The following is a 25832-nucleotide window of genomic DNA, read 5'->3' as shown; positions in this document are numbered from 1 at the left end:
GTCCTGATATACAATCTAATCTGAAGTAACCGTTGTCCTTGGTCTGTTATACTTTGTCACATGTGCCATGTGGTCACGTGACTAAATATAATGCACTGGAAAAATAAAACCGCTAACACTTTTCCTTTTCCACAATACTCTCCTTTAATAACAGGGGAAGAAAAATTAAACAAAACAAAGAAAAGAACAGGCAAGAACGAATCATCCTGTTTCATGGTTAATACATGATTTTACAACTTTTTGATGGTTAAACGTTTTGAGGCTTGACCTAAATGTAAAAAAAATATTTCACATAGCAGCGCTGTTTATGTATCTCAAATTGCACGAGTGGTACTGCATGACTCTTCAGGGTTTTTTTTCTGTGTGCGTGTGTGTGTGTGTGTGTTTTCTGATGAGTGTTTGTTTTCTGATGAAAAAACAAAAACAAACAAAAAAATCAGTATTGTCATAAATGATACACACCTTCAGAGTCACCCATTACTGAGAATAATACATGTTTACGTACATATTTCTGTTTGATGTGTGGAGAGTTCAGCCAGTTTCCTACACAGTGAAACATACAGAACATAAATAAAGCAAGAAATCTTGGGATGAACACTTTCTCCCAGTAAGAAGCAACACAAGCAACAATATCAATAAAGGAGGGGAAAATGCCAACAAATGTCACAAAAGTTGCTCAATATTCCTAACATACAATGTAACAATATCATTTTGCAAATATCACCGTTGCGCTTTTGCTGACAGATGAACTTATATCCTAGGCAGGAAAAAGCCTGCTAACTGTATAAGTTCATATCTGCTGAAAATTATTAAAAAGTTAGACTGCACACAATAAATGAAATGTACAGAAGTTAGAAGTTACACTGCACACAATAAGTGAAATATAAAGGAGTTACACAACACACAACAAGTAAAATATAAAGAAGTTACACTGCACACAACAACTGAGATACTGTGCATGCAATGGCCATTAACATGGATTGAAAGATACAATGCATGCAATGGCCATTAACATGGATTGAAAGATACTGAGCATGCAATGGCCATTAACATGGATTGAAAGATACAATGCATGCAATGGCCATTAACATGGATTGAAAGATACTGAGCATGCAATGGCCATTAACATGGATTGAAAGATACAATGCATGCAATGGCCATTAACATGGATTGAAAGATACTGAGCATGCAATGGCCATTAACATGGATTGAAAGATACAATGCATGCAATGGTCATTAACATGGATTGAAAGATACTGAGCGTGCAATGGCCATTAACATGATTTGAAAGATACTGTGCATGCAATGACCATAAACAAGGATTGAAAAATACTGTGCAACCAATGGCCATAAACAAGGATTGAAAAATACTGTGCAACCAATGGCCATTAACATGGATTGAAAGATACTGTGCAAGCAATGGCCATTAACATGGATTGAAAGATAATGTGCATGCAATGGCCAATAACATGATTTAAAAGATACTGTGCATGCAATGGCCATTAACATGGATTGAAAGATACTGAGCATGCAATGGCCATTAACATGGACTGAAACATTACATGTCGCGGCCTGCAAAATTGGCGAAAAATGGACATGTCGGGATAACATGTGTAGCACATCTTTCTGTATAGTTTTTGACCTCCCAAGTAAAAAAAAAACGACATAAAAAGACCTGCGTCAACTCAGTTCCGAGTTATGCACATTTGAAATTAGGCGCTATTTTTACATGTCGCGGCCTGCAAAATTGGCGAAAAATGGACATGTCGGGATAACATGTGTAGCACATCTTTCTGTATGTCACAGATTCCTAATCGATATATGTCGTCCAAATGCAAAGCCTAGTGAATAACAGAAATACAGCCAAGGTTGGCGAAATTTGTTCATGAATGTTTCTCTTCTTAATATGCTCATGTTTATGTTTCATTGTGTCTTATAAACTTTAAGGTTTTATGACAATAAAAAGTATTCTACTGAGAAATGTAACAATTTGTGGTACCGAATTCTGAATGGAATATATCTTTTCAATGTGCAGGGTAAAGAAATATGTTGTAAACATTTGGAAAAATAGAACCTTTGTTGCAGGGGGCAAAAAAAAAAGAAAAAAAAAGAGAGAAATGTTACAAAAATAAAAATGTGGCATTACTTACACCCAGTATGTACCACAAACTACAGCAATGCTCACAAAGCACAATCATTTCACATTTATATTGGCCGCCCTAAGCATGCTAGAGTGGTTCTTTTCGTCCATCCCACATTTCAAACTCATGATCAAAATATCAGTATCTTATAAACAACAGCTTTAACTCTCTCAATATGAACGGCGAAAGAGAAGACGTTAACAGCGTTTCACTCCAATTACCACCATCAAAATATTACAAGCGGAAGGCTCTTATACTGAAGAGGCGAATTTTGACAAAGAATACCACAATTCTGACAACGGAAGCGAAAGGTTGGGTCACTGAGACACCCACTGGACATCTGAGGGGTCTGTGTAGAGGACTGGCCGTACTGAGTGAGTTAAACATTTTTGTTTAAAAAGAAGTCTTCTGTAAACACTGTTTGGAGGCACATGAAACAACTGACATTCAAACCTTAATTGATATCCATATGAAAAAACGAAAACCTATAAAAACAGATATATGTCTGTCTGTCATATGTTTGTATGTATGTACATAATATCTATGTACATATGAATGTAAGAACTCAAATGACATATAATCAATATTGTGGAAGGATGCTGCTCTATATATTTTTTTGCTTCCTTTTTGATGTAACAAAATTTGGATTAAAAGGTTCATTAAAAAAAGTACATAATTATATATATATTTTTGTATATATATATATATATATATAGAGAGAGAGACAGTTGTGTCCGACAATGACCATCACAACAGCAAAGGAGACAACTGCTGTCCCAACAATCTAGGCTACAATTTGAATACAGTAGAGAATGTCTTGCCCAAGTTACATCCCCACTCTCTCAGCCAAAAGGGTTTTTAGGACAGTCGGTGTTGAGATGGTTCCCAAAGGCCAACCAGCCCCCCAAGGCTGCAGCACTGAGACCCAGCGCAATCTTGCCTCCTAGTTTGAGAGTCATAGTCCTTAACAAAAGACTAAGCTGTAAATGATTTCCCATTGACTGGAGAAACCACTGATCAGAGAGCTCTCACTTTGCTGTTGGCCCAAATGTAAGCTTTTGTCAATCTGTGGCATAAATTGAGCGTTGGGCCTAAAATTAAAAAAGTTTAAAAAATACAAAAAATAATAATAATTTTTTTTTTTTTAAATACACACACACACACACACACACAACACTGATTTTAGTCATCATTCACATTTTTGTCCTTTTTGATCTGGTACCCTGCATTGCAGAGCCGAGCTGAACAATCTATAACTGGTGTTCTCCCATAATGTTGAGTTGCTCGGCGCTGCAGCCTTGGGGGTTGCATCTTCAGTACACATTAGAAATGTTCTCTGTTCAGGGATGCCTAAACACTAAAGCTGTACTCCTTTTACGTGTGTGTAAATGTATGGATATATGAATGGATATTTGCTGTGCATTAACGAGGTCATGCGCACATCTTGTCAAAGTTTGAGCGTCTGTTGAATATTTTATGCACGCATCAATTTGGTGTAATAAAATAAGTTTTATGAGAACTTAATATATCTCAACAAAATATAGTCATTCAAAACTAATATCATACACTCCAATGTTTGAAAACAGAATATCACATTTCTACTGCCTAGACTGAAAAGTATATACAAATTAAGTATGGACTGTTAGAGATACATCAGCATGATTGTTTTCCATTCTGTGCTTTTGTTGGCACATGGGAAACTGTATGTGCCTTTACACTTGAGTGTACTGATTGTGTGTGTGTGTGTGTGTGTGTGTGTGTGTGTGTGCATGTATGGTGTATGTGTGTGTTTGTGTGTGGCTTTTGTGTATGTGGCGTGTGTGTGTGTCTTTTGTGTATGGCGTGTGCGTGTGTGTTAGTACCCCATGAAAACCAGTCAAGGGGAGAAAAGCAACCACACTTATCGGCTGTTCTGCTTTAACCCTATCACCACCGGTCAGTTTAGAGTGCCACACCCCCTGACAGAAAAGGCGGCGTCTAGGAACAGCTGGTATTCCCCTGTGACACGTACAAAATGATGGCCTATCCTATGTCCGAAAATTAAAAAGCAGGAGGTTTGCAGGTAAGCAACCAATGATCTGGTCACATTTCAGGGACACTGGCGCTCTACCCGATTTGCGCTGAAATACGAACGACACTGGTGGTGAAAGGGTTAAGAACCTGCCATCTCTCTCTCTCCCTTCTTGTTAAGAACCTGCTTCACATTTGCAGAAATTTTACGCATCCACTGATTTCTCAAAAAAAACAACAACAAAAAAACAAAAAAAGAACCTGCTTCACGTTCTCTCACAGTTTTTTAGACGCTGCTGTGTCGCATCCTTTGAAAAACTCGTAATGACTGGTGAGAAGCTTGGTGATCTCTTCACACAGCACTTTCCAGGTTTTGCCGTGTTTCTCCACGTCTGCCTTGTCTGGGTGGTAGTGGATCACTGCCCTCTGGTACAGCTTCTGCAGTTCACTGAACTCTGGGGAGTCTGACACCTGGAGAGCAACGACACAAAGTACTGCTCAAGGACCTTAAGTCACTTTCAAAGCTCTTTGGAAAATTTGAACTGTACAAAATGTTATTGTTATCCTAAGAGAACTAACACGTGCACATAATAGTGGATCTACAAAAGTATTTTGTATTTGTATTTCTTTTTATCACAGCAGATTTCTCTGAGTGAAATTCGGGCTGCTTTCCCCAGGGAGAGCGAGTCGCTACATACAGCGCCACCCATTTTTTGTATTTTTCCTGCATGCAGTTTTATTTGTTTTTCCTATCAAAGTGGATTTTTCTACAGAATTTTGCCAGGAACAAGCCTTTTGTTGCCGTGGGACCTCGGTTTATCGCCTCATCCGAATGACTAGCGTCCAGACCACCACTCAAGGTCTAGTGGAGGGGGAGAAAATATTGGCGACTGAGACGTGATTCGAACCAGCGTGCTCAGATTCTCTCGCTTCCTAGGCGGACACGTTACCTCTAGACCATCACTCCAAGTACAAGGGTGGATAAAAAAAAAATCCCTCATCCTAACCCAGATGCAATGGCACTAACTGTAAAACATGAGCACAATTGCAAACTAAATCTCTCCAAAGTTTATTCACAAAGTATCTGCCTATATTTGTTTGCAGGTGAGGGTCTTTGAAAGTTACCAAGGGCAGCGAAAAAGTAGATACAGGCAAAAAGGCAGCCTGTGAGAAATTCACAGGAAAAGAGTATGACACCCGAGACCATCCATGAAGACATGGTCAAGACACCTGGCGATGACTCCCCTTCTTATTTAACAAGAAGTGGGCTGCCAACTTCAAGTGGGGCAGGGAGAGCACAGTAGATGACCCACTGTCCGGCCGCCCCAAACCCCTGAAGCCACTAACCGCGTGCTCTTGGATGACAGAGCCAACACCATGGGCATCAGCCAACACTGGGCATCAGCCAACACTGGGCATCAGCCAACACTGTGGGCATCAGCCAACACTATGGGCATCAGCCAACACTGTGGGCATCAGCCAACACTATGGGCATCAGCCAACACCATGGGCATCAGCCAACACTATGGGCATCAGCCAACACCATGGGCATCAGCCAACACTATGGGCATCAGCCAACACTGTGGGCATCAGCCAACACTATGGGCATCAGCCAACACCATGGGCATCAGCTATGGTCCAGTGCAGAAGGTTTTGACTGACATTATAGGGATGAATAAGCTGTCTGCAAGATGCCCAGAATGCTGACGCCAGATCAAAAGCTGGCCAGACTCGAAACTTCAAGGGATTTGCTGGCTTGTTTCAAGGCAGACCCAGCTAATTTCTTTTGGAGAATTGTCACCCAAGACAAAATGTCCGTTGACCACTTTAATCCTTAATCACAAAAGCCAAATAAGCAATGGAAGTACCTTGGTACTCCCCCACCAAAGAAATTCAAATAGGTGACATCTGTTGGAAAGGTCATGGCTTCACAGGATCACACCATCACAGAGACTACTGTACCTCAGAACTGTCCAACTTAAAGAAGCCATCAAAGAAAAACGCTGAGGAAAACTCCAAGCAGGGGTCATTTTACTGCAGGACAATGCACCAGTTCACACTGTGCAAGTGGCAGTGGCTGAAATATGAATGATGACACCAAGGAAATGAGTGCCCAATGGCAGCTGTCACTTGGCTCTGCCCATGTAGGCAGCCTGTTGTGCAAATGACCCCATGTTTGTAAAGCGCTTGGAGCTTCGTCTCTGACAGAGGATAGGTGCTACCTTAAGTATCCGTATCATTCATCATTCATACTACGAGGTGTGTGTGTGTGTGTGTGTGTGTGTGTGTGTGTGAGAGAGAGAGAGAGAGAGAGAGAATGTGTATGTGTGTGTGCATGCACGTGCAGACAGTACAAATTCAATGCAAAGTGTCAACAAAAAGAGAAAAAATAAAATGTGTAAGGAAAGGAAGGAGGAGGAATGTGGGGGAGGGGGGAGTAAGAATGGTTTGAATAGCAGCTGTCGTGGCGAAGTGGTTAGCGTCGCGGACTGACGGCTAGGAGAACGCGGGTTCGAATCCCAGCGGAGGTGGGTTTTTCGGCCCGTGGCCGGCTCCTACCCAGAGTTGAGTGTGCTGTGGGCTTAAATGGGGAGACTGGGGCCACACAGTCGAGTGTCATCCACTTCAAGGATGCGTCTTTGGGTGTGTTGCTCTAATTATCTGACCAACACTGCAAGTGCCTGTATCTCTCGGGCCTGGTTATCATTATGACAGAAAGCGTAGAGTACAACCTTGTCACGCAGTCCCAAACCAAAATGGAACTCCATAGCAACATCGTCATCATCATCGTCATCCTCCTCCTCCTTCATTGTCAATATAAACAAAATAGTCTCAAAGTCTGTGGCCTTTCATGCTCTGCTCTCACGGTGACCTCAGTTTCGATACCCCTCCACTTCCGTGCTTGGGTTGAGTCCTGTCAATGTCGTCAGTGTCGACAGATTCATGGGGGGCTGTTGTTGGAGGGACGTGGTGGCGGTCTCCACTCTGGGAGGGACGCTCACTCAGTCTGGCTCCGCGACTAAGCCATTATTGTCGTTAGTAGGGGGCTTAGTAGGTGGTGTCCTTAGTAGGTGGTGTCCTAAGTACATTAAAACAGAACAGGCACCACTGAACACCACTGAAGTGACTCAGCAGCAGTGCAGGGTCTCCTCTGGTGTGTGTCCTCCTGGCGACCTAACATCGATGGTTCCCTGTGGACTGCCGACTCTGGAACTGCGACGGACGAACCCGGGTGTGGCCATGTATGGGGAAATCTAAATGAGCGGCGTGGGAGTAATGCCACTGAAACGGTGCAGATGATGGGACAGCAAAAAAAGAAAAAAAAGAAAAAAAAAGAATGGTCTGAATGGTTTATCGTTTAGGCCTTTCTGCCCGTGACAACACGGGTAAGGGAGGAGGGGACTTCCGTGTTCACATCCATTATAAAGAACGTCAATATATGAAAAGCAAACAAAGGGAGGGAAAGAGAGAAAAGAGAGAGAGGATGAGAGAGAGAGGGGGGTGGTGAGAGAGAGGGGAGTAAGAGAAACAGAGTTGGGAAAGAAAGAGAATGCTCCAGCGACACTCCACCCACCCTACCTCCTTCATCTTGTGCGCGGGGTTTTTAGGCGGGTGGGTCGAGTAGACAAACTTGAGGAACTTCAGTTTGGTCATGTCCTTGTGGTTCTTCTGCAGGGTGTCCACCTCATCCTTGATCTGTTTCAGGAACTCCTCCCTCTCCTTCTGATGCTGCTGCTCCGTGGACCTCACCTGCTCCTGCTGGTAACGCTCCACAGTGCTGCGGGCAAACTCGAACCACTCTGAGGATTGGCCACACAACACTTTCACTACTCTTCTGGATGGAACACAATCACAGACAGACAGAGACAATCAGAATGTGGAGTAAGTAGAGGCTTAATAGTAACATGTCCGTCTAAGAAGCGAGAGAATCTGACCACACTGGATCGAATGCCCATGCTTGCCGGTATTTCCCCCCCCCCCTATATATATGTATGTATGTATGTATGTATGTGTGCATGTCAATGAAGCAGCTGCTGTCAGTCGGCTCTATGCAGGTGGGCAGCCTGTCGTGCAAATGACTGTAAAGTGATTAGAGTTTGGTCTCTGACCGAAGATAGGTACTATAAGTATCAGTAATGAAAAAAACATTTTTTTCTCAACAGATTTCTCATGACTAGTAACACTGTAGCACCTCCTTGCCATTCTGCTTCAAACTGTTATGCACATGTACCATTGTGCTCAGTGCCAGTGTGTACACGTACCATTTTACTCATGAACCACTCTGTACAAAGACCAGTTTGCCAGCAAACCAGTGCGGACAAACCTGAAAGTAAGGAGAAGGTGGCACTGTTAACACAGGGTCTGGGTTATAACCCCATCTCACCCTTTCTCCAAAGTTTGACAGGAAAATTCAAGCTGAGCCATCTGAATGAGATGATAAACCGAGGTCCCGTGTGCAGCGCGCGCTTGGCGCACAAAATGCGAATATGTTAACGAGATTTACTTCCTTTGGATTCTACACGATGGCACTTCACACGATTGTAAGATGGACAAACAAAAAAGCTGGTAAAATAGGTGGCACCAGATAATAGCACAGTGCTTCCCCCAGGGGAGAGAAACCCATATTTCATGCGAAGAAATCTCAAAAAAAAACTTAGCTGTATGGAAAGCACAGGAACAGGAGTCATGATGGCTGCCGGAAAAAGAGGGCGCTAGCCAGGGGGACAAAGCGGAGGTTACCTACTTCCGGGAGGTTATCGGCCATAGTACTTTTGTTTTCTCCGCATAGGCGGATAGTAGTTTGCACAGGACAGGAATGTCAGACCCCTGCCGGAGTCTGCACTAGTCGGGTCACAGTTAAGTATGTGTAATTAAACCCATATTTCATGCGAAGAAATCTCTTGTGACTGACACGTAACACAATAAACTGCAGTCAAACGAAAACTACTGACCCTCCCCAGTGAAAGCTCTGGGAATCATGGCATTGGCAAGCTCCAGGACTTTCATCAGACACGCTTTGGCACGGTCCTTCAGCTTCAGTATCTGTTGTACAGACATGTACACACAGCAGTCAGTTCATGTCAGATTCTTCAGATTTGTGTTCTACCGAGAGTCCTGTTAAAGATCATATGGTCTTTTATTGCTGCAATAATTGATGCTACATTACTTAGAAAGAGGGAAACAGAACCAGTAAGGACTAGACATTCAAAACATGTGATGTCTACATAATGAAACCCAGGAATTAAGGATTTTTTTTTTTTTTTTTTTTTTTTAAACAACAGAAAATGTGTAGATCATTTTGCAACATGCCATTTTCATCTCAGCCGTAACCCTTAACTCTAACCTCTAACCTCGACGTTTTAAATTATTTATGTTTTGGTGACAACTAAACACTGTACAAAGTTTGATGAAAAGTGGATCAAAAACCAAGCTCTATGATATTTCTACATGTTTTCTACTATTCCAAGTCATGACCTTGAACTCTGACTCTGATTATCTTTTTGGATTTTGTTCTAAACATGACCAATCATTGTGCCAAAGTTCGATGATAAATGTATGCAAAACTGTATCTTTTCTGCACCCACAAACACTTCCTATTATCATCATACACTTTGCTGTGACCTTGACCTTTCAAAAATGAAAATGCTGTCATCATGACCAGTCATAACACTTACGTTTGATGGTAACTAAATGTCAGACATGACCTCTACAGGGCTTCTCTTATTTAGCCAAATAATGACCTTCACCTTCGACTTCTCATTCTGCTCACCACATCATCACAAAGTTGATAATCAGAAAGGTCTTATTTATTCTACATTCCTCGCAATTTCCGTTCCTTTACCACTTTGCTATGAAAACACGATGTTAAAGTTCACCACAGACACACATACACACACAAACATCCAAGACTGCGTGACTGCACTGACTCACTGTTTTACAAATGTTATAAATGCGTAAACAATCTGCCCTCTTCCTATCTCTGTGACTGCCACCACCTCCACACCCCAACCTCACTCTCTTCAATCCGCTTCAGATCCACTCGGTTTTCAATGTTCTGAGACTCAAACACTCCACAGACAAACGACTGTTGTTAAGGACAGGCCTGCCCAGAGCTTCCCGTTTTGAGGAAGGGTGTGGGTTTGTTCCAACATACCTTTCATTCACCTGTGTGCTAGCTGAATTGGTAGCATAAGTAGCACTGGCTTGTAGTTGTGTACTTTGTGCACAGAGGGAGTTACCACTCTTTCAGTTTCAGTAGCTCAAGGAGGCGTCACTGCGTTCAGACAAATCCATAAACGCTACACCACATCTGCCAAGCAGATGCCTGACCAGCAGCGTAACCCAACGTGCTTAGTCAGGCCTTGAGAAAAATAAAAAAATATAAAATATAAAAAAAAGATAAATACATAAAAAAGTACTATACTACTAATAATAATATGTATAAGGTGTAAAAACTTGATGAAGTCAACTATAGGCGTACAAAAAAAAAGAAAAAGAAAAAAAAAGAATAAATAACTAAATATATAAATAACTAAATAATAATAATATTGTCTGTTACTCCACAGTCAGCCACCACACCTCTGGACCTTACTCTTGGACTGATCACCCTTTCCCTTCATCGAATCTCCACATAATTCTTTCAAATCTGTCCCTAAAACCTATTGTTTTCCAAAAATATCTCCCCCCCCCACCCTCCCAACCCCCCTCCCTCTTTCCAGTCTACTATCGCTTTCACTTTACATGCATTGATAAGTTTGGGGGTTTTTGTTGTTGTTTTTTTTGCCCCATCATCTGCACCGTTTCAGTGGCATTACTCCCACGCCGCTCATTTAGATTCCTCCATACACGGCCACACCCAGGTTCGTCCGTCACAGTTCCAGCGTCGGCAGTGCGCAGGGAACCATCGATGTTAGGTCGCTAGGAGGCCACACACCAGAGGAGACCCTGCACTGCTGCTGAGTCACTTCGGTGGTGTTCAGTGCTGCCTGTTCTGATTTAACATACTTAGGACACCACCTACTAAGCCCCCTACTAATGACAATAATAGCTTAGTCGCGGAGCCAGACTGAGTGAGCGTCCCCCCCAGAGTGGAGACCGCCACCACGTCCCTCAAACAACAGCCCCTCATGAATCTGCCGACACTGAAGACATTGACAGGACTCACCCCAAGCACGGAAGTGGAGGGGGCATTGATAAGTTTTGTCTTTCATCCTCCTGAATCAAGAGTTTTACATGTGTTTGAATGGCCAGTGTAAAAGCACTGTGGTCTGTCTCGGCACAAGGTTCACCCACCTTGTCAAACACCCTGCCCAGAGCACTCAAGGCCATAGCCTCCATCTCCAGGTCACGATCTCTCGTCAGCTGCGCAGCCAGGCGGAACGAATCCACCACCTCCCAGATCACATCGATGTTCAAGACCTCCTCGTCCCGTATCACATGACTAAGCAGCGCTTCACCTACATTCAGTGCAGAAGAAATGAAAATTATGAGGTCAACGAGTAAAGGAACGAACAAATGCATGAATATGAAGTCAGTTAAAAAGCAGAATTAACAAACATACGTGTGGTAAACCAAATAAGCATCTACAGTCCTCGTGATAATGACTATATAACTATAAAATAAAATGATAATCAAACCAACAAAACAAAGAACAGGAATTACAAAAAACCCTGAAACAAACTAACAACAACAAAAAATCTACCAAAAATCAAACCAACCCTACAGATTGAAAGAAACCCACAAAACTCATTTGTGAAAACTACAAACGATTGTCCTGAAACCAAGCTTAACACAACAAGATAATTCAAGTGAAACAATACCGATGTTCAATAACCAAAAATTGCTATCAGCTTGGACATCAAAGACAAAAACATTTATGGAGTAGGCTGTAAAAATCTTTCCCAGTCTGATAAGCATGCAACCTCTTCCCTATTTTCCTCCATTCCATTTGCAGACAATATCGCATGCACATGCGCTATTGTACGGTCAGTGTGAATAGATTCTCTCTTATCTCTTTCTTGCTCTCTTTCTGGTTAAAAAAAAACAACAGACCAGCAGGCATGAAAGGACAATGACAGAGAGACAGAGACAGGTAGAAACAAAGAAACAGAAAGACAACAAAAGACATGGCAAAGAAACAGAAAGACAACAACAAAAGACATGACAAAGAAACAGAAAGACAACAACAAAAGACATGATAAAGAAACAGAAAGACAACAACAAAAGACATGACAAAGAAACAGAAAGACAACAACAAAAGACATGACAAAGAAACAGAAAGACAACAACAAAAGACAGGACAAAGAAACAGAAAGACAACAAAAGACATGACAAAGAAACAGAAAGACAACAACAAAAGACATGACAAAGAAACAGAAAGACAACAACAAAAGACATGACAAAGAAACAGAAAGACAACAACAAAAGACATGACAAAGAAACAAAGAACAACAAAAGACATGACAAAGAAACAGAAAGACAACAACAAAAGACATGACAAAGAAACAGAAAGACAACAACAAAAGACATGGCAAAGAAACAGAAAGACAACAACAAAAGACATGGCAAAGAAACAAACAACAAAAGAGATGACAAAGAAACAGAAAGACAACAACAAAAGACATGACAAAGAAACAGAAAGACAACAACAAAAGACATGGCAAAGAAACAGAAAGACAACAAAAGACATGACAAAGAAACAGAAAGACAACAAAAGACATGGCAAAGAAACAGAAAGACAACAACAAAAGACATGGCAAAGAAACAGAAAGACAACAAAAGACATGGCAAAGGAACAGAAAGACAACAACAAAAGACATGGCAAAGAAACAGAAAGACAACAAAAGACATGACAAAGAAACAGAAAGACAACAAAAGATATGACAAAGAAACAGAAAGACAACAACAAAAGACATGACAAAGAAACAGAAAGACAACAAAAGACATGATAAAGAAACAGAAAGACAACAACAAAAGACAGGACAAAGAAACAGAAAGACAACAACAAAAGACAGGACAAAGAAACAGAAAGACAACAAAAGTCATGACAAAGAAACAGAAAGACAACAACAAAAGACAGGACAAAGAAACAAAGACAACAAAAGACATGATGAAGAAACAGAAAGACAACAACAAAAGACATGACAAAGAAACAGAAAGACAACAACAAAAGACGGGACAAACAGAAAGACAACAAAAGACATGACAAAGAAACAGAAAGACAACAACAAAAGACATTACAAAAAACCCCAGAAAGACAACAAAAGACATGACAAAGAAACAGAAAGACAACAACAAAAGACATGACAAAGAAACAGAAAGACAACAAAAGACATGACAAAGAAACAGAAAGACAAGACAAAGAAACAGAAAGACAAACACAAAAGACATGACAAACAAACAACAAAATACATGACAAAGAAACAGAAAGACAACAACAAAATACATGACAAAGAAACAGAAAGACAACAACAAAAGACAGGACAAAGAAACAGAAAGACAAGACATGACAAAGAAACAGAAAGACAACAACAAAAGACATGACAAAGAAACAGAAAGACAACAACAAAATACATGGCAAAGAAACAGAAAGACAACAAAAGACATGACAAAGAAACAGAAAGACAACAACAAAAGACATGACAAACAGAAAGACAACAAAAGACATGACAAAGAAACAGAAAGACAACAACAAAAGACATGACAAAGAAACGGAAAGACAACAAAAGACATGATAAAGAAACAGAAAGACAACAACAAAAGACATGACAAAGAAACAGAAAGACAACAAAAGACATGACAAAGAAACAGAAAGACAACAACAAAATACATGGCAAAGAAACAGAAAGACAACAACAAAAGACATGACAAAGAAACAGAAAGACAACAACAAAAGACATGACAAAGAAACAGAAAGACAACAAAAGACATGACAAAGAAACAGAAAGACAACAACAAAAGACATGACAAAGAAACAGAAAGACAACAACAAAAGACATGACAAAGAAACAGAAAGACAACAACAAAAGACATAGCAAACAAACAGAAAGACAACAAAAGACATGACAAAGAAACAGAAAGACAACAAAAGACATGACAAAGAAACAGAAAGACAACAACAAAAGACATGGCAAAGAAACAGAAAGACAACAAAAGACATGGCAAAGAAACAGAAAGACAACAACAAAAGACATGGCAAAGAAACAGAAAGACAACAAAAGACATGACAAAGAAACAGAAAGACAACAAAAGATATGACAAAGAAACAGAAAGACAACAACAAAAGACATGACAAAGAAACAGAAAGACAACAAAAGACATGATAAAGAAACAGAAAGACAACAACAAAAGACAGGACAAAGAAACAGAAAGACAACAACAAAAGACAGGACAAAGAAACAGAAAGACAACAAAAGTCATGACAAAGAAACAGAAAGACAACAACAAAAGACAGGACAAAGAAACAAAGACAACAAAAGACATGATGAAGAAACAGAAAGACAACAAAAGACATGATAAAGAAACAGAAAGACAACAACAAAAGACAGGACAAAGAAACAGAAAGACAACAACAAAAGACAGGACAAAGAAACAGAAAGACAACAAAAGTCATGACAAAGAAACAGAAAGACAACAACAAAAGACAGGACAAAGAAACAAAGACAACAAAAGACATGATGAAGAAACAGAAAGACAACAACAAAAGACATGACAAAGAAACAGAAAGACAACAACAAAAGACGGGACAAACAGAAAGACAACAAAAGACATGACAAAGAAACAGAAAGACAACAACAAAAGACATGACAAACAGAAAGACAACAAAAGACATGACAAAGAAACAGAAAGACAACAACAAAAGACATGACAAAGAAACAGAAAGACAACAAAAGACATGACAAAGAAACAGAAAGACAAGACATGACAAAGAAACAGAAAGACAACAACAAAAGACATGACAAAGAAACAAACAACAAAAGACATGACAAAGAAACAGAAAGACAACAAAAGACATGACAAAGAAACAGAAAGACAACAACAAAAGACAGGACAAAGAAACAGAAAGACAAGACATGACAAAGAAACAGAAAGACAACAACAAAAGACATGACAAAGAAACAGAAAGACAACAACAAAATACATGGCAAAGAAACAGAAAGACAACAACAAAAGACATGACAAAGAAACAGAAAAGACAACAACAAAAGACATGACAAAGAAACAGAAAGACAACAAAAGACATGACAAAGAAACAGAAAGACAACAACAAAAGACATGACAAAGAAACAGAAAGACAACAAAAGACATGACAAAGAAACAGAAAGACAACAACAAAAGACATGACAAAGAAACAAACAACAAAAGACATGACAAAGAAACAGAAAGACAACAAAATACATGACAAAGAAACAGAAAGACAACAAAAGACATGACAAAGAAACAGAAAGACAAGACATGACAAAGAAACAGAAAGACACCAACAAAAGACATGACAAAGAAACAGAAAGACAACAAAAGACATGACAAAGAAACAGAAAGGCAAGACATGACAAAGAAACAGAAAGACAACAACAAAAGACATGACAAAGAAACAAACAACATGGCAAAGAAACAAAGACAACAACAAAAGACATGACAAACAGAAAAACAAAAGACATGACAAAGAAACAGAAAGACAACAAAAGACATGGCAAAGAAACAAACAACAAAAGAGATGACAAAGAAACAGAAAGACAACAACAAAAGACATGACAAAGAAACAAACAACAAAAGACATGACAAAGAAACAGAAAGACAACAACAAAAGACATGACAAAGAAACAGAAAGACAACAACCAAAGACATGACAAAGAAACAGAAAGACAATAAAAGACATGACAAAGAAACAGAAAGACAACAACAAAAGACATGGCAAAGAAACAGAAAGACAACAACAAAAGACATGGCAAAGAACAAAAGACATGACAAAGAAACAGAAAGACAACAACAAAAGACATGGCAAAGAAACAGAAAGACAACAACAAAAGACATGGCGGCATGGGCAGAATGAAAGAAGAATAAACTGGCTTTGCTCCAAACTCCTGGCTGACCTTTCATGCGTTCTTGAATGGACTCGGCGACACACGTCTGGGTAAAAATATCCTCCTCCAGAAAAGCGCACTCTCTGGTCAGCTGGGGGACTCTTCGCCCAAACTTCTCAGCTTCCTTGAGAGGAAAGTGGCATTCCTTGAGGAGCGTCAGAGTCTGCTTGTAGTCCCTCGCACCCAGTGCCATCACTGACCAGCTGAAATAGTGGTTGGCTACTTCCAGGTACTCTTTGGCCTGAAACAAGGAAAGGTGTGTTTCCACTCATGCATGCCAAACCCAGCTCCTCCTCCCCACCCAACACACAGGAACATGCTTGCACAATACCTCTGCCCTCTAACGGCTTTATTCTCGGGACTCTGAAGACTGGCTTTTGCAGGCATGCGTGTGTATGTGTGGTTGCAAATGTGTGATGTATGTGTGTGTGTGTGTGTGTGTGTGGTGTGTGTGTGTGGTGTGTGTGTGTTTACAATGACTAAATGAGCAAGGTTTATATACTAATACATACATACATACATACATGCTATAACAACAAAAAAACTAACTGGAGTGCTTATCCCATGAATTACCTCACCCCTAGCCCCCTCTTTTACATCTGATTTTAAAATAATAAAAATTCATGGTTTATCTCCTTTGGGTCCATATATAACTCCTTTCCTCTGCACACATTCTAAACCCAGCGTTCAATGCCCTCATTTAGACCAAAGTAAGAAAATACCTAATGTATCCCAAAAGCAGTTTAACTCTTTCCATACGAACGGCGAAAGAGACGACGTTAACAGCGTTTCAGCCCAATTACCATCATCAAAATATTGCAAGCGGAAGGCTCTTATACTGAAGAGGTGAATGTTGACAAAGAATACCACAATTCTGACGACGGAAGCTAAAGGTTGGGTCATTCAGACTTCCCCTGGACATCCAAGGGGTCTGTGTAGAGGAGAAGAGAGGACTGGCCGTACCAAGTGAGTTAAATCTTTAACAGTGAAATTATACATACCTGGACTTAAATGTTCCTGTTCCTTAATACTAAAATTGCTTCTTCCAGAGTACTTGAATCCTCTAGCTTACCACCCTCTCAAGAAACTAAATGTGACATGTCTTTCACAAACTCATTACTTCCACAGCACTCAACAGTAAACTTTTAATACATGAAGGTTCTGAGCTTCCTGCACAATGCCATTTTTTTCCTGAAATGTTTTGACTGGCTACAATCAATTCCCATGGACTTTTATATACTACCACTGGCAGAATATCAATACTGAATGAATAAGACCAATCTAATCTGATCTGGGATGTTTTAAATACTGTAATACTGGTTAAAAAAGGAAAAGAAGAAAAAAGACTTTAAACTTGTCCAAAATTAAAAAAAATTGCTTTTCAAATACTAAAATTATAGCTGAAACCTTTATTGAAATTTATTACTTTAGACTCATTCATAGACGGGCGCAATAGCCGAGTGGTTAAAGCGTTGGACTGTCAATCTGAGGGTCCCAGATTCGAATCACGGTGACGGCGCCTGGCGGGTAAAGGGTGGAGATTTTTACGATCTCCCAGGTCAACATACGTGCAGACCTGCTAGTGCCTGAACCCCCTTCGTGTGTATATGCAAGCAGAAGATCAAATACGCACGTTAAAGATCCTGTAATCCATGTCAGCGTTCGGTGGGTTATGGAAACAAGAACATACCCAGCATGCACACCCCCGAAAACGGAGTATGGCTGCCTACATGGCGGGGTAAAAACGGTCATACACGTAAAACCCCACTCGTGTGCATACGAGTGAACGCAGAAGAAGAAGAAGACTCATTCATAAAGATAATGGCGAGGTAGACTTTATCAGGATCAATCATACAACCTGCAGTCAGTTTCTCTATAACTTATGGCTGCTGAGTAAAATGCCGATGCTAAGTTTTACCACACACACAAATGAACAAAAAACCATAGTACATACACCTACTTTATTTACACACAAACACACATCTGCAAGATGACAATGTTCATGACGCTACCATCTCAATCAAAAGCAAGACAGATGTTGTTTCTCTCATTCTCTCTCACCTTGACTACTGTAACTGCCCGACTCGTCCTCAGAAAGAAAAGATCTGAGCACATCACTCCTATTTTGCAACATCTCCATTGGCTCTCTGTCTCACATAGAATAAAGTATAAGATCAGCACTCTATGTTATAAATGTATTCACAAATCTGCCTCTTCCTATCTTTGTGGCTGCCTTCACCTCTACACTCCATCTCGCTCTATACGATCGGCTTCGGATCCACTCTGTTTATGCATACCCAGATTCAAACACTCCACTGTTGGACACCATTCTTTCTCTGTCTCTGGACCTTGTATTTGGAATGAACTTCCTCTTTCGCTTCGTCAGGTCTCCACACTCAGCTTTCAAGTCTGGCCTTAAAACCCACCTCTTCTTCACAAGATAGCCTCCCTCCCCTACCTCTTCCTTGTCTTCAGTTTCTTCAGTTTTAGAGTCATGCAAGCGTGTGGATGACTGGTGTGAAAGCGCTTAGATTTGTCTCTGCACAAGATTCAGCGCTATATAAATACCATCATTATTATTACTAGATGCTGATTAAAATCAGTAACGATAAAAGAATTACCTTGGTGGCATCATCGATGATGTAGCCCACAAGCTGGTGTAACTCATGAATGCGCTCTTCAGCCTCCCACTCTTCCAGCCTCTCTGACACGTCAAACCAGCAACGTACTCCAGCATCCACCAGACTGTCCTGCCAAGCCGCATCGCGTCCACTGCCACAGTCTTTGGCATCCTTGAAGAATGCATCATAGAAATTATTCAGAGCTAATTTTTCAGCTTCACGTATCTGTCAGAAAGTGTAGAAACATCCATGCTCCGCACTGTAAGGCTACGCAAAGTTGTGTGTGTGTGTGTGTGTGTAGGGGGGTCCGGTTTGGGGGGGTGGGGGGGGGGGGGGCGGAGGATATACACGCATGTTTGTGTTTGAGGGAAGGTAGTGATGCATGCATTGTATGGGCAATTAATTTGTGTATGTGTTCTCTTTGTTTAGATTCAACAGAATGGTAAGGAAAAACAACGATAACCCAATATATATTTTTTTTCTTTATCATTCAAAACAACCCCCCACCACCACCACCCCACAAAAAAAACACAACAGAGTATGGCTGCTTACATGGCCAGGTAAAAGTGGTCACACATGTAAAAGCCCTCTTGTAGTTGTACATAATGTGAAGTTAGCTTTGTTTTTACATATGGTTTATCACTAAACTGTTCAAACTGTATTTGTACCCTTTGAAAGAACATCCGGGCAACACGGCATACAAACACACACACACGCCCATACACAAACCACACACATACAAGTGAACATGGGGACTGCAGCCAACCAATGCAGGAGAAAAACTACTTATGACAGAAATAATCATTTTACAAATGTATTCAAGAGTTTAAAAAAAGAATATGTGCAAGCTTTGTGCAACTTCAACTGATCAAGTTAGAGGTAGCTTTTGTCCCTCGACATGGAATTTTGCTTCAGAGATAATGAATAAAAGCAGCTTTCCTGAGACATTTCACATCTCTAGGGTTTGTTTTTGACTGATGACTTTCTCTAAGTACTGTTTATTTATTCATTTTGATACTTTTATTTTTACTTATTAATTAAGCAAAAGTGAATACAAAAAATAAAACCAACACGCAGTTGTCAGATTAATCATTCACAGTACCGCAAGTTTGAAACCTTTTTCGACGGGCACCATAGCCGAATGGTTAAAGCATTGGACTTTCGATCTGAGGGTCTCGGGTTCGAATCACGGTGATGGCGCCTGGTGGGTAAGGGTGGAGATTTTTACAATCTCCCAGGTCAATATATGTGCAGACCTGCCAGTGCCTGAACCCCCTTCGTGTGTATGCGCAAGCATAAGATCAAATATGCACGTTAAAGATCCTGTAATCCATGTCAGCATTCAGTGGGTTATGGAAACAAGAACATACCCAGCGTGCACACCCCCGAAAATGGAGTATGGCTGCCTACATGGTGGGGTAAAAACGGTCATACACGTAAAAGCCCACTCACGTATATACGAGTGAACGTGGGAGTTGAAGCCCACAAACGCAGAAGAAGAAGAAGAAGAAACCTTTTTCAAATGCTGATAAACAACTAGTAACATTATAAAGAGATCTTGGTTAGAATCAAGCATTTATATTGAAATGATCCACAAATCCTAAAGTGTAGCAGCATATTTTTTTCTTTGAATTTGTGCAAAAGTTAATATTGGTGTTTACAGCCCAGCCAACAATCAGGGCTAAACACACACACACACAGAAAGGGGGTGGGGGTGGAGGAGAAGGGGGGGGGGGAGAAACTGAAAGCAAAACAACAGAACACAATACAAAAATAACAGCATGTCAGTATTTACCTGAAAATGACTGAGGGCTTCTCTGTAATAGAAGCTGATTTTGGAACTGGGACCCTCATTGGCAGACTGTGCTTTGGCCATCTTCCAATTGGCCATTGCCATGTTTTTGCAGGCTGAAGACCTGTCGTGAACCCATAAAAATATACTGCACCAGGGTAATATGATATGCAAAAGCCATTTCTGTTCCCCCTCCCTTTGAAATAGTTTTGGAAATCTTTTTCTGGCTCATCAGCACATCTAAAATTGACTGTTCTTCAAAAGCATCATCGAGCAATTCAAGAATGGGAAGCGAATATACCAGTAATCCTAAAATGTAAAAAGTTTTTAGCCAACTATCGTGTTGCTTTCGCTTGTGTCCTTAAAAATTTCTAATATCTTTTTGTTGTTGAGTCTTTGCACATTTAAATCACACCTGAAACTGAAGTTGTGAGACTTTTAGATGGATACTACAGGAGCTGCAATGGATACACTATGTCCTTGGTAAACAGCTTGAAAATGTTGTATCTGGTATGTAGCAATGTACCTATACTAACTGATTGGAAAAAATAGTTCCCTGTTTAAGTATCAACTGACCAATCAACCCGACAGAAGGCTGAAGCTAATGTTAATGGAGAAATCAAACAGATCCCTTTTTTTTTTTTTAAATATATTTCAGTATCATCCAGAAGTGCACAGAAACATTTTAACTCTTTCCATACGAACGGCGAAAGAGACGACGTTAACAGCGTTTCACCCCAGTTGCCATCATCAAAATATTGCAAGCGGAAGGCTCTTATACTGAAGAGATGAATGTTGACAAAGAATACCACAATTCTGACAATGGAAGCTAAAGGTTGGGTCATTCAGACACCCACTGGACATCCGAGGGGTCTGTGTAGAGGAGAAGAGAGGACTGGCCGTACTGAGTGAGTTAAAACACTGAGTAATTCAGCACACAAACAGCCTACAAGAGGTCAACCCCCCTTAATTTTCATACCTTTCATAATTATTGACAGCAGTGGACAGTGCTCGACCATAGCTGTTGATGGCTTCTTGCAGTCTCAACACCCGAAGAGCTGGAGATAAGTCATCTGTTGCTCGTCGGTATGAGCTGTTGCCTTTTTCACGCCATTGCTCGGATACAGACTGTTGAAAGAAACATGCACAGATAGTTACACACAAATAATGTACCATTATGCACACACGGTTAGACATTAATATAACACGTTCTGTATGTTTATGACTTTTTCTTTCTAATCTAAATCAGAACTTGTTTGGATAAAACTACTGAGTGAAACCAACAATTTCAACCCTACTTGGTGAAAACTACAAAGCAAAAACTTACAGTATGAAACTTAGTATACATCCGAGTCTGTAAGTGTGTGCAATGTTTAAATATATGTTTGGTGATGCCCTGGTGTCCTTCATGTAGGTGGTTGAGGATGTCCATTCTCATGTCACGGGGAATGACAATGCGATCATCAAAGAGTAGCAGGTCATCGACGACTGTGAAGTGCTGTCTGTTGGTCCAGTATTGCTGGAGGAGTGGAGAGTGAGGTAAGTAGACGGGCCAGCCATTGGTGCAGTACTTGCGAACTTCGGTGATTTCTGGGTCAGCTGTTTGTGACTGCTGTATTCGAAGTAACTTTTCGGCTGATGCTGGGAGGATGTTGATGCACTGTTGGGCATGTGCAGTTGTATCATCAATAAGGTTGACGTCATTTTTGTCGGGTAGCGAAACTGGTGCGCGTGACAGCGCATCTGCTGTGATCTGATTTTTTCCTGCCACATGGGTGACTTTGGTGTTATATCGCATGAGACGGAGGCGAAAATGTTGAGGGATCGATGACCATTGTTATCACTTGCCTGCTGGTTTTCTGCCATGTTTTTGGGGTCGATGAGACCGCTGCCACCATGTAATATTATGTAAAGGGACAAATGGAGTCCAGAGAGAGTGCTTCTGTGTAAGCCATGTTTATTCCGCCAAGTTTATGCTTCGTCCGGCGCAACCTCAAGATCGGCAACAAGAAGACAAAGGAAACTGCGTACAAAGCCCTTGTTCGCCCACTTCTTGAGTACACAGCCACCGTCTGGGATCCCTACACTGCAAACGAGGTTGAGGCCCTCGAGAAGATCCAACGAAGAGCAGCAAGATGGGTCTCAAATCGCCACCGCCAAACATCATGCGTGGACTCCATCCTCAATTCACTCAATTGGCCTCCCCTACAACAGCGCTGCAAGAAAGCCCGCTTGGAGATGTTCTACAAATTCCACCATGGTATCATCTCCATCAACTCCAAGTACCTGCCCAAGCCATCTAAGAGCAGGCTGAGCTGTAGAACGAACAACAGCCTGAGCTATGACATCCCCTCCTGCACAACACTGTACAGGCAGATGGCATTCTTCCCGAGGACCATACCAGAATGGAACAAGCTGCCTCAGGAAGTTGTGACAGCTGAGTCACTGGACTGCTTCAAGTCCAGACTGGCCTCTCATCTCTAAAAGTGAATCCCCCCCCACTCCCCCATTCCCCCCCTTCTCTCGCTCATTACTGCCCCCCTCACCCTCCTGAACGCTGAACGTACACTGGCTGGCCAGGTCGCAATTTTTTTTTTTCCAATCCTCACAACAGAAATATCCTCAGCAACCTCCCCAAACTACAACAGAATCATCAATATAATGATGTTGGTTGTATAAAGGAAGAAGTTCAGATTAACCATGCATGCATCATTTTTTTGTGAAGAAAAAAAAAGTGAAAAAAAGCACCTGCATACATAAAAAAAACTTTCCCTCTTTCTCAATTAAATTCCAATTGCTTCAAAAACAATCTTAAACTTACATTTACTCAAAAACAAAAAAAAAATTAAAGACGAACCAAATACGACTCACTCCCCAAAGTTGACTTGCTGCCTCAATTTCATCTTCTGCTTGCCTGCAGTTTTTGACATGCGCGGTTATCCCTTGCCCCAAAGACTTTGTTTTGCTATGATATTTTTTCTAGCTCATTTTTAATCATTTTTCAAGCTGCACGTAAGATGCACTATTTGCAAATATTTTATGACCACAAAAACTACAGTCCACAGCACGATTATGTCTAATCATGAAATAAAATGTAAGTTTGAGAGTAGGCCTACCTTTCATATCTTTTTTTTCATTCTTCGATCTAAATGCTCTCGGCATATGATTTGTACTTCCTGGGTGAACAGAAAGCAGCTTATGTAGGAGCGTATGGAAAACAAACAGGGACTAAAATACTGTAGAAACCTTTAAGACACCAGTTTTGACATTTCCCATTAAATTTCAGCCTTTCAAATCTGTCCCGGTTTCTGTATAAGCTAAGAGAGACTACAATCCAATCTGCGAATCTTAGTGTTGTGACAGGGGTTACTTCCCTTAGATCAGCTGGCCCGTTCCCCCCCTCTCTCTATCCCCATTATGTTCTCGCTTTTGTGCATGTCATGGACACTACTGTATGTTTATCATGTTTGTCTACTTTGATAAAAACTGGTCAGTAAGAACGTAGAACTGTGAACTGACGTCACCTTATCATGGAAAGACCTATCACTAAGATGGATCAAATCATGCACACAAAAATATACAGATGGTCTTTCATAATCATTTTCCTACGGAATATGTATAATAGTGTCACAAGATCGTTTGAAAATCGAATATATATATATATATATATATATGTCTTAAGTTTGCTTAAAATGGCAATGATACCCTTCTCTGAGTTTTACTGAGTCTGTGCCATTGCTCCCTGTTCGTTGTGACTGATCTGGAGGTAACTGTGCTTATGTAAATGTCTTGCCTACTGATCTAAAGCTATAGGGTATACCGACCGCCGGAGGTGGCTCCACTTCAAAAGTGCATCAGACCAGCGCTTTGCCGGGGTTTATGCGAAGGTCAGTCAGACACTGCTCTAAATCTGGTGTTGTACCGATAACACATAGATCAGACCGCACGACTTTGACACGTTTTTGAAGAAAAAAAAATGAAACAATATAAAAAATTCTGAACTCACCATTTCCGTGGCCATACCAACACTTCACAGATCAGTAGTATATCGATATCATGCAGTCCACTGAGAAGTTAGTAATGGAATGCTTTAAAAGAATTCCGAGACACGGAAGCGAACTGAAACTGAAAGAGATCCTGTTCACTGTATAAATAGAACCTAACCTGGTGTGACGTACGTGTTATGTGAACCCGGCCCCGTGAGGTGGGAAGATATCAATTGTGGGCCCACGACAAGGAAGTCCTTGGGTGGATTCAAGTTCTGCTGTGCCAGGCAAGTCAGTGTGAAACTTGAACCTGTGCGTTTGGAAAATTGGGGTTCTGCCATGGTGAGAGAGACAATTTAAGAGACAGACTCGGAGACACTGAGAATGAGCACACCGCAATGCATGCTACGAGAACATTTGAAACAACCTGGTGCCGTAGAAACAAAACTGCACACCTATAATAGTTTTAAAGTTGATCGCCTGAAACTAAAAAAAAAATGTGTTTTAGTCACAGTACAGTTTAGATCAACTGACCGGCTTCCGTAGCCATTTCACAGTTAGAACAAAGAATAACAAAGCGTACCATGACTGCAGGCGTAACCAGTGTCTTCAAGAAGGGACCCTGTCACTGTGTTCTCCTAAGTTTGACTGGAAAATCAAACTGAGCGTCTAGTCTTTCGGATGAGACGATAAACCGAGGTCCCGTGTGCAGCACGCACTTGGCGCACTGAAAAAGAACCCATGGCAACGAGAGTGTTGTCCTCTGGCGAAATTACGTAAAATGAAATCCACTTTCATAGGTACACAAATATGTAAGCATGCACTCAAGGCCTGACTAAGCGCGTTGGGTTATGCTGCTGGTCAGGCATCTGCTCAACAGATGTGGTGTAGCGTGTATGGATTTGTCCGAACGCAGTGACGCCTCCTTGAGAAAGTGAAACTGAAACTGAAAACTGTGTTCTTTGATTGATTGATGTGGATACTTCTATAGCGCCTATCCTCGGTCAGAGACCAAGCTCTAAGCGCTTTACATACACGGGGACATTTGCACCACAGGCTGCCTACCTGGGTAGAGCCGACTGACGGCTGCCACTGGGCGCCGGCTCATCATTCGTTTCCTGTGTCATTCATTGCGAAACCGTTGAAGTTGCAGCGGTGTGTGGCACGAGGAAGTATTTATCAATGCGAGGCTAAGGGAACTC

General features: G+C 41.0%; 1 protein-coding gene across 2 annotated transcripts; it reads right to left on the bottom strand.

The window, feature by feature from the left end:
• On the bottom strand, nucleotides 1-25832 carry LOC143288989 (uncharacterized). 2 transcript variants are annotated; one of them, XM_076597729.1, is made up of 10 exons: nucleotides 25762-25832; nucleotides 25214-25267; nucleotides 21624-21772; nucleotides 20648-20768; nucleotides 18853-19023; nucleotides 16241-16472; nucleotides 11445-11608; nucleotides 9104-9194; nucleotides 7731-7951; nucleotides 1-4622 (listed from the first exon to the last, which is right to left on the bottom strand). In XM_076597729.1, the coding sequence occupies exons 2-10, from the start codon at nucleotides 25214-25216 to the stop codon at nucleotides 4428-4430; spliced, it is 1347 nt and encodes a 448-aa protein (XP_076453844.1). In that variant the 5' UTR covers nucleotides 25217-25267; nucleotides 25762-25832; the 3' UTR covers nucleotides 1-4427. The 2 variants fall into 2 exon arrangements, with proteins under 2 accessions (XP_076453844.1, XP_076453843.1); XM_076597728.1 differs by lacking the exons at nucleotides 25214-25267; nucleotides 25762-25832 and adding an exon at nucleotides 24651-24802.

The sequence above is a fragment of the Babylonia areolata genome, chromosome 13 (assembly GCF_041734735.1).
Source record: "Babylonia areolata isolate BAREFJ2019XMU chromosome 13, ASM4173473v1, whole genome shotgun sequence".
NCBI classification, from domain to species: Eukaryota; Metazoa; Mollusca; class Gastropoda; order Neogastropoda; family Buccinidae; genus Babylonia; species Babylonia areolata.
This window is presented reverse-complemented; position numbering and strand designations above follow the sequence as displayed.

Coding starts and splice junctions, on each gene's coding strand:
- LOC143288989 (XM_076597728.1), bottom strand. Junction 20,769..21,623: donor GCTGTCAATAATTATGAAAG/GTATGAAAATTA, acceptor GGTTCACGACAG/GTCTTCAGCCTGCAAAAACA. Junction 4,623..7,730: donor CCGCGCACAAGATGAAGGAG/GTAGGGTGGGTG, acceptor GTTGCTCTCCAG/GTGTCAGACTCCCCAGAGTT.